Source organism: Thermobia domestica, chromosome 7, assembly GCF_964235325.1.
Source record: "Thermobia domestica chromosome 7, izTheDome1.hap1.1, whole genome shotgun sequence".
NCBI lineage: Eukaryota > Metazoa > Arthropoda > Insecta > Zygentoma > Lepismatidae > Thermobia > Thermobia domestica.
In genome coordinates, this window is record NC_137460.1 from 145,879,014 (window position 1) to 145,896,478 (window position 17,465).

The following is a 17,465-nucleotide window of genomic DNA, read 5'->3' on the forward strand; positions in this document are numbered from 1 at the left end:
AGATTTTCTTTAAAAGAAAAATATAATAATAATCCTACTTTACTTCTCAGCGCTCCAGCACAACGTAGTTCCATTATGCCTGACGTTCTGGCTATAGTAATAATTACATTTTTTTCCTTTTTCCACTTGTATTTATACAACTCTGTCCTTTTGACAAGAATGTTATGGAAATAGAAGGAGGGTTACATGGAACAACAACCGGTCCACCTCCCTGTCACCGCAGAGAGTAGGTTTTCGTGGAACTGAAAGCGAAGAGGGTAGCGAGTGTGTCTGTATACGATTCTTTTATAGTTCAAGGGCAATGATCCGTGATTTGGAATGTCAAGCTGAAATTTGTAGACTTTCTAATGGTCTTTGTAGGCAATTTGTTGACATCCTAAAAAAATATACAGTCTATATACTATAGAAACCGTTATAAAGAGCTTTTCACAAGGACTGATTTAGAAAATGAATAGTAGGAAAGTAACGAACATGATCCAGCTATGTTTGTATTTTCGTAGAATACTTTTAAAAATCATTATGTGAAGGGCAAGATAGGTTTAGATTCACAAAAATATATTTGGAAACACTAGGTTGTCTCCATGGTAACAGGACAGTGTTGTCGGATTTATACCTACTCAGTACTGTGAAAGTTTTTCTGTTGTCAGATTGTTTTGTCTTTTAGTGCTATGTAATGTAGGCTATTATCTCAGTGCATTGATGTGAATATCGTGGTGTAATTGTTATTTTCATTCGTCAGTGGAACATAGTTTGTTTTCGTATTATTCATATAGATTTAACGTATAAATTTAGTGTGTGTATGTCTGTGTGTTTGTGTTTATGAACACAATGGCTGAAGTGCGTAAGAAGTGTGGAAAGGGGGTGCCCTTAACAAGTCAGGCACGGGAATTTGTGTTTAATCTTAGGGAGTATTTCGAAAAAGAACGTGACAACGACGGTCCTTTATTGCCATTAAATAAAGTGATTGAAAGAGTAGCTTCAGCTTTACACATTAGCCCTGCAACTATAAAAAGAATCACAAAAGAGAAGTGTCCGAAAGACCTCGCTGAACCGACAGAAACTTTATCTACCCCAGGAAAAAAGCGTAATAGGCCATGTACAGTCACAAATTTGGATGATTTTGACATAGATTCTATTCGACGTCCTATCCAAGATTATTAGAAGAGGAAAGAATACCCAACAAGAGAAAAACTTCTGGTGTCTTTGAAGGAAAGTGGATTGTTCAAGGAAGGGAAAAGTAGTCTGAGTAAAATTTTGCACAACTTAGGCTTCACTTCGAAAAAATTTTCCGGAAGAACTGTTCTTCTTGAGAGGGAAGATGTAGTGGCGCATCGTGCCCGGTTTGTACACTGTAACCAATAACCGTGAAAATAAGTGCCTCCTACCGTGAAAAATATACGGTTTACCGTTTTTCTAAAATAATGGTAGGAGACCGTTATCCTGTCAGATGCTTGTGTCGGGCATGCGCATTGGAGAGAAAAAGCACATGTTCGAAGCGAGGATTGATGGCACGTAGGTTCGGATGTGTTGTGCTTTGTTTTGTTTTGTTTGTTTCTTTTGTTTGTTTGTTTGTTTGTTTAGTGTGTGGTTTTCTGATGTGATATATACAGTAGACTTACTACTGTTGAAGATATCCTGGAAATTCAACATTAAGCAAGGTAATGTATGGGAAAGCACCATGCTAATATTTGAACTTTGTTCGGTGACAAACAAAACTTTAGTTGACTATCGTGGGAAGCAGATCGCTCCAAAGTGCAACGATTCGAAAGCAAGAAGCTGCTGGATGTATAAACTAAAGTCTTATGATAATGTAGCCAACTACGAGTGGTGGTGAAGCTAGAATTAGAATCACAATGATGAAATACTTAAAAAAAAAAACTTTTAGGAAAAGTGCTTCGTAGTTTACCGTACTTAGTACAGCATTACATAAATTGTGTTGCATCAACTGGAATTTTTCATGTTACAGAAATAAAAGTATACTGTCACTCGTGTGTGCCCGAAGGAGGGGCAGGAGGTCGCTCCCCGAGCTAATGAAAACGTATTAAATTTCTTAATACAAATAAAAAATAAATGTAATAGGGTATATAGTAACCAGGGAGATGAATCCCTAGATAATTTTCATCGGGCGCCCAGGCTGTCATTCTTTTTTCTGGATATATGAATTGTTAGATTTGAAAAATATTTATGTAAGTGTTTCTATCTTCAATTTGACTTTTTGGGGGGGAAAGCAAAAATGCCACTATTACATAATTATGCAAACACGTATTTATTAATTTGGGATAGCGGATACTGGATACTTTAGGCAGTGTTATGAGAAGTCATATAGTTTCATGTAGCGCCCCAGAGGGCCCTAATCCCTGGAAAGCCACAGCTAAGTTTAACGCCCAGTGCCGGAGCACCGAGTTAATAATTATCTGAAAGGGGTCGCCACCTGTGAACTACCAAGAACACAGGAACAAAGTAAAATACAACATGAAAGCGAGAACAGGATAAACCTGCATCAAAGATAACGTGAGAATAAATTAAATAAAATGCAACGATGAACGAATCCAACTTAAGCGAGGCTGCTGCCTATACACTCTACGAGTGTACAGAAAGCAGCCTTCTTCCTGTGTCGTGATCTTCTTACCTGATAACAAACTAAGACTCTGATTATATATAATAAAAGATACACTTATGAGGTTTAGCTTCTTTAAAGATAAAGAATAGGATTACAAGAGTTGTAATATTTATTTAACTATATACTTTCACATATAAAATATTCAATAACTATGGCTTGCATGGAAATGAGATAATGTTGTTTACTTGCACTCAAAATAAGATCAAATAAAATAAAGTTCACATGAATATCAATCTTGTGCATCTATGCACCAAAACACATTTATACTATATGTTGAGAATGTTAAATGTATTGATTGGATAATCAATTGTACTAATAATACACAAATAAAATAACAAAACACTCAATTATAGTGATCAACTTACCATGGTTTTAATACACATTTAAATAAGCTAGTTTGAGTACTCTGTAGTTCGAAACCACGACTAGTCGGGTGGACATTTTATTAAATTAAGTATTATTATTATATATTATGCTTGACTTTGTTTTGATACAAAAAGGACAAATTAACTTTTACCATCGAAAGAAATATCATGTTTATTACTGGAAGTCGTATTCAATATAAAATTTAATAATACAGACAGAAAATGGACAAAAGTCTGGAATGGCTGTAATTAGCATAGCGACTTACGTACGATAAACCCATGTAATCAACACTTTGTTCTTTAGGACGTTACTAGCCAAGAACGTGGCTGGGACACCTATGGCAGAGATTGAGTAGAAAGAGCTAGAATGAGATCAATAGACTTCAACAGCGGACAAGGTTAGCTATAAAGTAGCTAACAAGACACAAGAGGAGAAATGAACCAACCTGTGCTAGGTGGACAAGCAAACTTTAAATGAATGAGAAGCACTCGCAGCCAAAGAATGATAAATCGAAAGACAAATTGATAACTCTGTGCATTATTTTATTCATAAAATACTAGCAAAGTGATGAAATCGCATGTCAGGTAACTACAATTATCTGCAATGACAATATTTCGATAGCGTACGTGCATATCCACAAACGGGTGCAAATCATACACAAACAAGAAAATAAATCACTGGAAATATCGGTGATTATACTGTAAACTCTGTACAAAGCAGAGCAGTTAGCCAGCTACGAAGGTGGCTTGTGCGATCTTTGGGGTACTTACCCTTACTTGCAGACACTAAAATAAACATGCTTCACTTCTTATTTCACAAATACACTTACTGCTCGGTCGAATGGAACTTTTGGAAAATATAATAATGCACAAAACACGCAGACTGAGGCTTCACTCACGTATCCTGTTGTAATAAACTTGAACTGGTGAAAGAATCACTACTAAGCTATTGATCCTCTTGACTGTAAATATCTGGCATATGCTCGGATGAAAATACCCTCACGGTGAAGAAATCACTCTGGGCAGAGAAAAGCCGGTGACGCATCCACGTCCTGGACAGTGCTATGTGATGCAGATGAAAAGGTTACTGCATACTGGATTTTTGTGGTGTAATATCCACACTCAACACATGCAGGAAAATCCAATAATTAGATTGTCAGAACGAAAATCGATCCTGGTTGCTTTAACCATATTGTTGAAGAGATAACTAAGAATATATGCATATAGATACCAAACAAGTTCACAATTATAGAAGTATATACATTCAGGGCGCAATACTGTTTCTCAGATATATACTACCTTACTTCATCTTAGTCTTTACTTCACGTAAATGCGGTGGAAAGTTCATGTTGTTCTTGCAGTTGCACGAGACCAGACTGTTAAGATGCAAGATCATACTCGAATTGTTATACGAAGAAATTACATGCAAGCTGACAGATTGTATAATATGCCACATTGAATGCTCACTAAAAGTGCGCTTGCTATGAACAACTCGTCCCTGTTGAGATATCAAAATGACCACTGTAGTTTTATCACTGAGACTAGAATTAGTGTTGGCTGCAGGTGAAGGCAAGATGAATAACTTAGCCATTGTGTTCCTTGGTGGTTAGCGTCGATGGATTGGGGACCGCTGGGTGGAGCTTACTCACACATGATGAAACTTAAATTCTGCTGAAACTGAAATTTATGCACTACAGATGACATGATGAAAAGTTCACAGCATAAATAGTACACTTAATACGTGGAGGAGTTTCTATAGAGTCACAATACAGTGATGCAACCAATATCACACAATGCGAAGTCACATGGTGGAATAAAAAGAACAAGATATGCCCCCTTTACCACTTGATACCACTTCGATTCACAATGGACACAATAACCAAATATCGAGAAATGCTCTATATAGCGTAGAGAGACTTAAACTCCTTGGGCAGATTCAGATGAGAGCTATAACCTAAGATCTACGGAAATAAATTGACGAGCCATCACCATTAAGTTTCTACGTACAGCCATGTTTCCTTTTGGGTTCCCAGAATTCCCTTCGCGCTACCGCGAGCATGATGTTCTTACAGTGTTGCTAACTACAATTTTGTTACAGGTTGTATCTTGTAAAGCATACTAGTATTTACAACTCTAGTAAAATTATATAGGGGCGTTACATTCACACTTGTTTAGTCGTATTTCTGGTCATTCTATGTTGTCGGGTGCCTGCTTGTTTATCTGAAACCGTAATAATGCGACTAATCGAATGAATCGCTGATTAGAATATTTGAGATCTATTAGTCTACTGGTACTCATAGCGAAAATACCTGCAATAAAGCTACTCTTAACACTGCAACAGAATATCGATTTATGAATATCTTAAAAGGACATGGATGTTTGTTCCAACTACATCTTCAAAGCGTGCGAAAACTCAGCTATAAAATTCAAGAAGTAGGTTTTTTTTTTTTTTGTATGTAATATCGAATCCTCTTCTGCTGTTTTGTTCAATACATGACAAAATTGGTAATTGGGTCAATATATATTGACCAGCAAGAATTATTTACTGGATCTAGCAAGAGGGCATGCTGGACCGGCAAGGACCTCTAGATAGTGAATCGGTGTGATAATTACCGTAAATCTTGTACGGTAATAACACACCTGTGCTCTTTTTTAAAAAACCGACCTCTAAATATTACGGTAAATTACCGTAAAATATACGGTACCAAATTTGTTTCCAAACACGGTCAATATTATTTTGCTTCTAAATATACAGTCTGCCGTTTTTATGAAAAAACGGTGGTCTGTAAAATTTAGGGTAATCGGATGGCAGCGAGAGTTGACGGTAATCGGTCAGTAAATTTAAGGCGAAATTTTTTACAGTGTACGGGAAATAACTCGTATTCCTGTTGAGGAAATAGTGTGGGTTGATGAAACATGGGTGAATGCAGGACACGCTAGGTCTATAGGTTGGATAGACAACTCAATTCGTGGTACTTCTAAAACCCCAATAGGAAAAGGCGGTCGTCTCATTCTTTTACATGCAAGGTCAATAAATGGGTTTGTTCCACATTGCATGCTTCTTTTCCAGTCGAAAAAAACAGTGGACTACCACGAGGAAATGACATCCGAAAAATTTAGGTCGTGGTTTCAAGACTCTCTTCTGGCGAATATTCCTCCTCACTCCACTATTGTTTTGGACAATGCATCGTTTCACAATACAAAGGTAAATAAAGCGCCTACCACGTCTACAAGGAAAGAAGCGGTGTTAAAATGGCTTGAAGAAAATCGAATTCCTGGTTTTTGTTCTTCAATGAACAAAGCTGAATTATTTCAGATTGTTCGACGTTACAAAGACACGGTAGAACGTTTTGAGATCGACGAATTAGCCAAGACAGCAGGACATAAAGTTATCAGGTTGCCCCCTTATCATTGCCATTACAACCCAATTGAGTTTATTTGGGTTCAATTAAAAGGTTACGTTGCGGAAAACAGCAAGACATTCACCATGCAAAGTGTTCGCGGTTTAATATTGGAAGCGATTGAAGAAATTACTCCTGCAAAGTAGAAAAAGGTCGTGGATCATACTTGGCAAATAATTTTGAACTCCAAGGAGGAAGAAGGCTTACTTGAAAACACTGTAGAAGAACTGGTGATCTCGTTGTAAGACAGCGATAACAGCAGTGACGAAGACGCAACAAATGATGAAACAATGAGTGATAATTATAATTCAGAGACATCGTACGGAAGATCTGATGTACAGGCTTTGATGGACTATTGCGAAGTAGGATTTCTACAGTAAATGGCATTAAACTGTCTACAATTGAATGTTTCTCGGTGTCTTCCATGTCGGCTTGTTTTCTGCTAGGTTGTTTATAATCATTAGCAAGTGTAGAGCTGACACGTGGGTCTGTTGTGATGTGGGGATCCTTGCAATATTGACTGATTTTGCATATTGGAACTGTGTATGAAGTGTGAATTACATATTCAAGGCAGAAATACGTAGTTAACTGCTTAGTTCATATTTCTGTTCAATAGCTTCACATGTTAGTAGGTGTTCTTAAAGCCTGTGCACTGTGTAGTCATTTTCCCTGTAATTTCCCTCGGGATGTTCTTCGCGTAATTATTTGACAGAATAAGGTTTCATAACAATAAAGGTTTCTTGCTTATAATTTTCTTAATTTGTTTTATTTTTTATCCAAAATAATAAATAATTATTCATTATTACACCTCTTTGTTAAGGAAAGCACAAAGAAGCGATAATATAGTAAGAAAACTGAGTTATTAATAAAAATGTGGAGCTTACAGTATATGCGAACTTTTTATTGCAGATGACGATGCATAGAAACATAGTTGATCAACCGCGCTACACGTCTCTTTACTTCCCTTAGTGTGTTGTTGCAATTTCTTCAAATATTGATGTGTTACTGCTTTCACTTTCCTTTTCCTAAGTTCGACAATGAACGTATCAATGACAACAGTTTTCTTAATAAGTTTATCTTTCATAATGCATATGTAACCTTACAAGAATCACCTGCTATGATTTCCAGACCAAGTGTCTACAAGGCAAGATTTCCCTTCCCAGGGCAGTCACTACATTACTGAAATAAACAGGTCTCTCATTGCATATCACAGACTTCAGACGTCCAATCATATAGATAGATAGATAGATAGATAGATAGATAGATAGATAGAGAGAGAGAGAGAGAGAGAGAGAGATGGATAGATGTGTGTGGAACCACCCACTTAGATCGTAGTGCATAAGATTTTGATCTTCCAATATAAAATAAAGAATGTTCCTTTTTACACCTTCATGTTACGTATCTTTTCAGTCAACACATTCTCCTGCAGCTATTTTAGTGTTAGTATCTTTTCTTGTTGGGCCTCTGTCGAGAACAGTTCATTTATCTTCCAGATAATATAGCTATGAAATTTGAACATGTTCTCCATTCACAGTAATGGGGATTCGGTTTTCCAAACACTACTCTTCTAGATCCCACATTTCTTGTTTTGTCTATCATGTATTTTGTTGCAGGCGAAATGTGATGCAAAATTTATACCTTTGAACACTCAGTGTTTTTCAAGGGGGACGAGCCCCCCAAGAATATATATGCGCCACCCAAGAATATCTATATACATGCATTGAAATATACTCTATTTGTATTTTTCTGTTTATTTTTTTCGGAAATTAAACTCTTAAAGGTAAAAAAATGTTGTTTTTTGAAAAAACTAGATTCTATTTTTGCCCAACCTAATTGTTCTAATCAACAAACTCCGTTCTCGTATAAAGTCGAAGTGAAATAAGAACTTGAAAGTTAGATAATGACTCACACAAATGCTTTACAACGTTAACTTGGTGAAAATGGTCACATGGTGGTTATTCCAACCGACCAGACAATAAGAAGTAGCGAGTTTTGTTGCGACAGATTTCTGCTGCTCTATTACAATCTATAGAACAGAGATCTCTTTAAATGTTTATTGCCCCCTTGTACAAAAGTCTGAATTCAACACTGGGGGCACTGGGATAATTGATAGACCATGCATGTTTTCATTATAGGATCCACACGATGTTTGATATAAATTCCCGACAAGTTTCACGAGATTCTTTTGGTTCATTTTTTTCTGAGGATGTCTCTTCTACTTTGAAGAGATTGATCAGCTTTGATTTGCTGTCCTCACCCACAGCTGTAGTAATTTCGCTATGCTTTTTCGGTGGCATACACTTATGACCTGACTGCACTGACCATCTATCTATCTATCTATTAAAATGCTGCAATAGCAATTAAAAGCGTTTTTCATGACGAAGACAGTTTTTTGCTAGCCGAAGGCTAGCTCCCTTGCGAGGGCTACGCCTTCTATCCGGGGTGAGTGGTGAAATTATTGGGGTAGTAAGGGGATTGGAGCTTGTCTATGGGATGTAGGAGAACTGGAACATCATTTAAGTAGCACTTTATTATATTTCAATTTTATTTCATTTTATTATAGTATCCATTGGATACTGTGATCTTGTGATCATAATCATTGGGTCAGGAAGAGATGATGCTGAGGTGCACTTGACAGAACAAACACAAACAAGTTGTTAAAAACACGAATGCTGGTTATTTTCTGTCCAGGGATTACTCTGGACAGTGATGAAGACGAGTGAAACCCTGTTAGTATAATGAGTTTACAGTGCAATATATGTGAGTGAAACATGATGGCGAAGAATGTCGGAAGAGTAGGCAGAACCGGCAAAATGATCGGGGTGGTCAGGTGAAAAAGTTTTCAGATAGAGGGGGAAAAGCAGAGATAGGGCAGGTGACGAAATTATATCCCTGATCGTAGTGACGGTTGATGTCCATTGTGTCCAGTAGTAGAGGATGTCTTTGCTGAAATCGGGTAGTAATGAATTTGAGCCGTAGCTTTTCTATGTGATGAAGTATGGTAGGAAAAGTTATGCGGTCATACAACTCCTACGTTGGACTCGGAAGCTTGATTCAATAAGCTAAGTGGAAAGCACGACGTTCGAGTGCTTTCAATATGTCATAGAAGAAAAGCGAAGCACTAACCCAAGCCGGGTCGCCATACGTCAAGATGAGGCGCAAAAATACTTTATAGGTATTCAGGACTGTAGTAGGCTGTAATCCCCATGTGGTACCAGTAAGACATTTAAGTAGATTTAGACGTTTGCGAATAATTGCTTTCAAATATGGCCGCCAAGTTAGATGATGATAGATAGTGAGGCCTAGGTAAGTGACCTGTTTGGTGGGTTGAGTTCGTGTGCCGTCGACACGGCTGTTAAGAAGATTCGAAGTTTTTGTACACGAGAGCGCTTGCGAGGTGGAATAAAGACTATTGCCTGCGTCTTGGCGGAGTTGATGTGGAGTTGCCACTTATTACATCATCGAAAGAAGGAGTCAATCGCTATGCTGAGAGAAGAGTTAATCTGTTGAATGGTCCGGGCTGTACAGAGAAAAGCAGTGTCATCGGCATATTGAAAAGTGTGCACATTGAGAGGAAGTGCCGGCATGTCAGCTACAAACAGAAGATAGAGTAGGGGTGAGAGAGCAGAGCCTTGGGGTACACCAGAGTGAATAAAAATCGGATGAGAGAAGGAGCTATTGATGGTTACGTAAGAGAGGCGGTTAGAAAGAAAATGAAATATGAATCGGAGATAAAAAAGCGAAAGTCGGAAGCGGTGTAGTTTGAACAGGAGAGTTAAATGCCAAACTTTATCAAAAGCTTTTTCGAGATCGAAAAGGATGAGACAAGACGGACGAGCAGTATTATAATGATTCGTAATGAGATTTAAGAGTCTGAGCAGTTGGTCATTAATTCTAAAATTAGGTCTAAATCCAGCCTGATGCACAGGTAGCAAATTAGGGATAGAGAGATGGAGATTAAGTCTGGCAACAATGATGCGCTCGAGAATTTTACTATACACGGAGGTTAGCTGTATTGGTCGATAAGATGCAACAGCATCTGGAGATTTGTTAGGTCTTAGAAACGTTAGAGTAGAGCGTGTTTTCCAGTCTGGAGGGAAGTAGCCGGTGCAAAGAACAAATGTATAGATATAAGAAAGAAAAAGAAGAAGACAGTAAGGTGCTTCTTTGATGTGTCGGTAAGTTATCTGATCCAAACCAGAAGCTGTATTACGCTTGCGATTCACAACAGATATCATCAGTAAAGATAGGAGCGGTGAGAGGATTATTGTCAGGAAGACTGTGAGTTTCACTCGGTTGTAGGTAAGGTGCTGATAGGTTTAGATGTTCGTAGGATGCCTTCGGGGAACGTCTGGTGAAAAGGGGGTGAATGTAGTTTGCAGGTGGTCGGCAAAAGCTTTCTCTTCATCGGTATGTAGCGGACAATCATTGATAAGCAATGGATAACGCGTCCGGGTAAGCTTTCCCGTCACCAGATTAAAGCGCTTCCAGCACTTAGTTGGGTGCGAAGTTTCTGCTAAGGTGTTGCAAGTCTTTACCCAGTTCCGAAGTTTATATGCCTTAACATAGTTTCGGACTGTGCGCTGGAGTTTGCAAAGATGTTGCAGAACTTCCAAGTTCCCAGTGCGCTGAAACTCGCGGAAAAATTCACGGGAGCGGTGTATAAGAGGTAAATAACTTGGTGGTAGGCGTGGTTGGTATCGTGATATTTCAGTAGTTGGGATATGAAGCTCAGGTGCGTGACGGATAGAGTAGGTGATGTCAGAAATACAATTATACAGATCATCTTCTGTGGTAGGCGGCTCAAAATTAGCTTAATCGGCAGTGATTGTTGAGCGATAATTATCCAATTTTGCTTGATCAAAACGTGGGATTCAACGAGATTCTGCTAAGATTCGAGGAGTGTGAGCCTGTGGTTGATCAATATGTAGTATGATGGGTAGATGAATCCTTGACTTTTGACCCCCAAAGTTATGTACTCATGCCAAAATTTGCCAGGAGTAAAGGGTGTGTTGACTTGGACCAAGGTCCTCTGATTCATTCATACCAAATAGGAGTCACTCTTTCGTGCCAAAGCCGATTCCTACTACTACTTTCTTGTTTCAACTCATAGTGCATATCTCAGTCAACAGAGTTTATTCATGGTATTAAGAGACATATATTTTAGTAGTTCTTAGTATAACCATGTCTGAGAAAATAGGAGATGGCACGGTGACTTAGTGGCAGAAAACTCACCTCTGGTGCGTGGGATCCTTGGTTCGATTTCTTGCCAAATAAATTTATGATGGATAACATCATGTCCGTGAGTTTTCTCTGCGTACTCCCGTTTCCTCACACTTTCTCAATCCACCAGTTCTTCCATCACCATTAATTTGCCTTAATCATCGTCTCCCTAAGCTTAAAGGACATTTACGTGGGATGGTAAACTAAAAGATGAAAGAAACGATTGAGAAAGTTAGTTTTTCTTCCATTTCAGGTTTCTTTTTCCGTACATAACATGTTAACGTTGCACTCGACAGTACTAAAGTAAAAATCCTGATCAAGACATCAGTATGTAGACTTGGCAATTTATCCCTCTGCAACGGGAAGTCAATGGTTCAGGGCAAAAAAGATGAAGCACACTTTCACCTTTGATGTATATAGTGTTGGATTGCATGTAGTTCATGAATAGGATTTTGACGCAGCATCCTACACTATTTTGATTACGATATTTCAACACGCTGTCAGGTGAACTTTAAATAGGACCTGATTGATTATTTTCCATAACATTTGTTGAACAATATTTTTCATTGAAGTATAATAAACATTGAAATATGAACCTTTGTTGAAATGTAGATTAAGTGAAGATATAAGACGTGTAGGCAGATACTGAAATAAAATTGCTAAGTTTGTTGATCTAGTGAACCAACTGCATATAATTGAAATAGTATTTTAATGTTACAGGAACAGAAAAAAACAGTCGCAAAAATGGAGAACCGTGAGCTGAGGGCTTCCTTTAAAACAATTGGCATATAAAACACCATTTACACTTTTATGTACCTTTATTTCACTCACAAGTTTTTATGAAATATTCAATATATTGGCAGTTATGTATCCGATGTGGTCTTATTGGTATACTGTCCATTTTGTATGTGGAATGTTTGTAGCGGTGAATGTCAGCATGAACTATATTGCAACAGTGTTGGTAGATTCAGGCATATTCCGTACAGCTATAAGGGAACCACCTAATGGCAGATGGAAATTTTGTTCTATCTGTAATCGATGGGAACCACCAAGGTCATGGCATTATGCAAAGGGTGTATATAGAAAAGAGATCACCATTTTGTTTTGACTAACTGTTTTATAGGTCAATATAATCATCGACATTTTATAGTGTTTTTACTTTACTTGTGTTGGAACTATTTACGCAACTACATTCAATATTAAGTATGTTATCTTAATTATACTTAGAGTAATCAAGTACCATTTTTACAAATTTTAATGCCATTACTGATATATATCTTCGGATACGAAACCCTTGTAGTTATTTCTTAATAAATGTTATTTTCACCTATGGTATTCCTGCTGGGGTACAAATGTTGATTTATGGGAAACTGTTGTTACAGGATGTACTCTTCTATGAAGGACAACACAAAGTAACGGAGCTCAATTTAGGTACAAACAGTGCATCAAGGAAGTATTTGGTGAAAATTATATACTTTCTATCTGTTTTTATATGGCCATTTACTTCATCTCCTTTGCCTCATGATGGAATTGATTGGGATTCAGTAAATTTGTCATAATCATGTGATTGATATTGCTCTTTAAATTGATCCTATATTACTACTTTGATCATAATAAATATCATACTGTGTGCATATTTTATAATCTGTATTTAAGTTAAATAGTGTTATAGTTTATTTTTGTAAACCTGCTAAAATACAATCTATTACTGAAAAAATCATAACATAATGATATGATTATTTCTTGCAGCTACTGGTCAAACAATTGATAAAAATTAAATTTTAACTATTACAAGAATAAATAACATGTATATAAACAGAACAACCCTAAAGCAAATCTCACAGTAGAGATAACTTTATATACAAATCAATTTCTTCTTCTTCAAGCATAAGAAAATCAGATAACATAAAGAAAGGTGTTTTAAAGGAGAAAAATCTCCTCTAGCTCTTTACCTGGTGGTATGGTTCCTAATATAGAGGTTACATTACCTCTTTGCATTGCCATACTTATTCTCTGAATTAGGAAGGTGCTTGCTCTATCATCACCAGATAATTGAGTGGCGCGTTTACCTACTTCCTTTATGAAGCTGAGGCCTTCTTTGCCCCAGGATCCACTGGATTCAATGGCAATGGTAACAAATTGGTACTTCTCTGTTAGGTTACTGTATTTTCTTCTTTTTTCTGTTTCCTTTCGACTGGCTACATTGCCCGCTTGGAGTGAGGAGAAAGGAAGGTTGGAAGGGGCGAAAGTATCTGTGCATGTAAAATCCCAAATCAATGATTTGCCTCTCTTCCAAGGTATTAAGGTCATCCCATCTGGTCTTTTACCATCAGCTCTACTACATCCATTTGGCTCCCTTATTGCCGTTATACCTACCGAAATGAGTGCTTTCATTATAATGTCATTGACATTCGAGTGTCGGGAATATCTACCTGTACTTTTTATGCAAGACAGTCCATGCAGTCCTTTTTTATCTACTGGATTCTTACATGACTGACATTTATGAGGTTCACATATATTTGCTCCCAACCGTAACGCAACAGCTATTCGAAAACTCTCATTACTGAGATGAAGGCCTAGAGTGGACAAAGAAGGAGAAGTGTGATTTAAAGATAGGTTCTTCCCATGTGCATTGCTTTGCTCTGGTACTAAATTCAGGTAATTCAGATCCAACTAGTTGTGACCAAGTGGAAGAGCAATCTTTTATTTCAGAATCCATGTGGAAGCATATATCCTGTTGTAGAAGTGACTCTATTAGACATTGGGAACCATAGAATGATGCCAAGAAGGCGGGAATAGCCAAATCTATGGCTCGTCGGATGCCTAATCCACCAAAACCAACTGGCAGAGAAGCCTGAAATGTATATTTTTCTGTTTGTTCGTTACTTAAGATTTTTGGAATTTTAATAAATTCGTTTGTAGTTAATGCAAAAATGTGTTTTAACAAATATTACGCAACAGTAACTTATATAAATTATGTTTCTTCATGATTGAACTCCAGAAAATTTTAGTTACTATCATTTGAGTCGTCCAATCCCAAAACGTCTTTTGTCCACTTTTCTGGAAGATGTATTTTTTCGTGATTTTCGCTTTGCTAATACCTAATTTTAACTTATCTATAGCATTTAATGGTTCAGGTATTTATTTTAGAGTTTACAAAACTTAGTTTACTCGTTGTCAGATGTACTAATTATGATGATAAAGTAAAACAAGATTTACTGAAAGGTTTGTAAAATGGACAACGGACCTTCTGGAAAAATCCAAACATTTTATTGTATTATGTTTGTTTCCTGAGCAGTCCTCTAGATTTTATTCTTGAAGTAGAATAACGGGTTGACATATTTCAGCATGAAAAATGATATTCTTACAGACATCGACATACACTTCTCTTTAATAATGAGATTTCAAAATGTTGATATAATTGCGCTACTCAAAGAGAGTAGTCCACTTTAATAGTGACTTTATGTCAATAAATTTACAAAAGTAACACTTCCGCCACATACAAATTAAACTAAAGAGTATTTATATATTTGTAGAATTAAAAAAGCCTTTTGTAACTTCATATTTATAGTAAACATGTCCTTACCATGACTTGTTTTAATATTTCAGAAGAAGCTAGCCACCATGAGCATAAGGAAGAATATTTTTCCAAAAGCTTTAATTGATAGAGGATCTTTTCTGTTTATTTCCTTAATGATCCCGTTCACTTACTGGTTTGAGCTGTTTGTGGTGTTACCGTCGACGTATCCTCAATGGTCAGTGTGGTACATTATTCATTTCTTATTGGGCAATTTCTTAATGGTAAACATCACGAGCAACTTTTTGGCCCTGATACTCACTGACACAAGTATTCGTGGTAAGATACTTGAAGCAGATCCTAAGTGGTCTTTCTGTTCGGTATGTGAAACGATGATGCCTCCGCGATCTTGGCACTGCAAGATATGTAATACATGTATATTAAAAAGAGAACATCATTGTATGTTCGCAGGGTATTGTGTAGGATATTACAATCATAGGTATTTTTTTATGTTTTTGACACACTGTTTTGTTGCAATGCTGTATGCTAGCTACTATAATGTATTATTTTTCTGGAATAATTTTAACTTTAATGATTTCATGTCTGCATTGAAACATGATTTTTCAATTACGAAACAAAAATCTGAATCTGATTATTCTAAATATCCATTCTATGTACTAATTAGTGTCATAACTTTCGTTGAAATGTTTTTCACTGCAGGTTTCTTATACATTCATGTGAATTTATTAAAATCCGGTCAAGTTACATACGAAAAGAATCACCATATTAAAGATTATGATTTAGGAGTGAAGCAAAATATTAAAGAAGTGCTTGGGGAGAATTGGTTTCTTACTTGGATATCCCCGCTTATTATATCACCTTTACCCCATAACGGTATTACTTGGGACACAAGACAAACGAGGAAGAATAAAGGTATAAAACATACGTAGAAATGAAAGTCGTCGAATTAGTCAAATTATTATAGTGCTTGTGCTGAACTATTAATTTATCTATGTATGTCGTTTGTCTTTTTTTTAAATATACGGTAGGGAAGTATATTATTATTTTTATAAAATATAATAAATTTTATGCGAACGTTTTGTTTTGTTCTTCTTCTATGATACTATCCTGTTTGAATGTACCTCTGCACATTATGTATTGTGGTATGCAATTATTTATATTAATATATTTAAAGTTCACTACAACTTCAATCAGCCATTCATATCAATAAAATTTTAGTATCATAGTTATTAATGAAATATGCGTTCTTTTTCTCTCAGAATTTAGTTAGGCTTTTTTGTCCAGCTATAATACATTTTACATTAAAAGTAATTTGAAACCTAGAGGGAAGGAAAACTAGAATGACTTGTTATGTGTAAGAAAAGCTTTAAAGATAATTTGATTTTACGCACCTTTTTCCAACATCCACATGTGTAATAGTAATTTATATACCTTTACACAATTAAAAAGGCGATACCCGAAAAACCAGTGAGTTACTGGCTGTTATTGTAGGCCAGTTCAGATGAAACCACTCCTAGTGCTGGAGTTGGTACTTGGAGTGCTTTTTGGTAGCACCTGAAACTTCAACAATATGTGAAAAAAGACTACAACCTTTAAACTTGAACGCCCTTCGTATGCGCATTCGTGCTCAGCGGCATTCCAGATAGTCGTTGAAAGAAAGAAAAATTCATTGTGTGTTTCATACGTTTTTATAGACCATAATTTACTTCTGCGTCCATCTACTTTGGAATATCTTTTGGTAAACAAGTTGAAAATTAAAAGAAATTGTTTTATTTTTTGTAAAAGCCTGTTGACGTGAAGCGTACTAAATCTAGAATAGTAGGTTGTTAAGTGTGTATTAAACAAGTTATTTTTTATGTGTTAAGGTCTGTTAATTAAGGGATGATGTATGAGTTACTGTGTGGAAATGTTTTAAGTTTTGAGATGATACTTCACTGTGATATTAGGTTTATGAAGTAAATTAAGTTCAACACTGATTTCTTTACTTAATTTTAGTAATCTCATCAGCTTCGTAATGTTAAATGGCATTACTATTAATGTGATTTTGGTTTTGTGTTAATAGTATGTAATTGATTGTATTTCAATGTTTTGTTTAATATTGTTATGGAGACTAAAAAGAATCAAAGTCATTACCAAATTCACTAAGAGTATAGTGCTCATCTCTGACGCGTGGCGTCCCTGTTTCGATCTCAGCTCCCACCAAGTGGGTGGAGTTTGTCGTGGATGAAAATCATGTTCGTGAGTTTTATCGGAGTTTTCCTGCTATCGGAGTTCCACTTATATCACCATTACACAGGATTATGAATTTCAACTTAGGT

At 36.5% G+C, this 17,465-nt stretch overlaps 2 protein-coding genes across 2 annotated transcripts in view; both read left to right on the top strand.

Annotated features, from left to right (window-relative positions):
- Positions 1–16,225, top strand: part of LOC145688952 (putative palmitoyltransferase ZDHHC24) — a 38,682-nt gene extending 22,457 nt beyond the window's left edge. The window contains exon 2 of the mRNA XM_081763113.1: positions 15,219–16,225. Coding sequence (XP_081619239.1) covers positions 15,234–16,076 — 843 coding nt within the window. The 5' untranslated portion in view covers positions 15,219–15,233 and the 3' untranslated portion in view covers positions 16,077–16,225. The remainder of the gene's footprint in view (positions 1–15,218) is intronic.
- On the top strand, positions 6,086–6,532 carry LOC145689363 (uncharacterized). The gene has a single exon (XM_081763516.1). It carries the CDS (start codon positions 6,086–6,088, stop codon positions 6,530–6,532), a length of 447 nt encoding a protein of 148 aa, XP_081619642.1.
- Positions 16,226–17,465: the final 1,240 nt, after the last annotated feature.

What these genes read in the sequence shown, in the direction of transcription:
- LOC145689363 (XM_081763516.1), top strand. Translation starts at nt 6,086, where the DNA reads ATGACATCCGAAAAATTTAGGTCGTGGTTTCAAGACTCTCTTCTGGCG.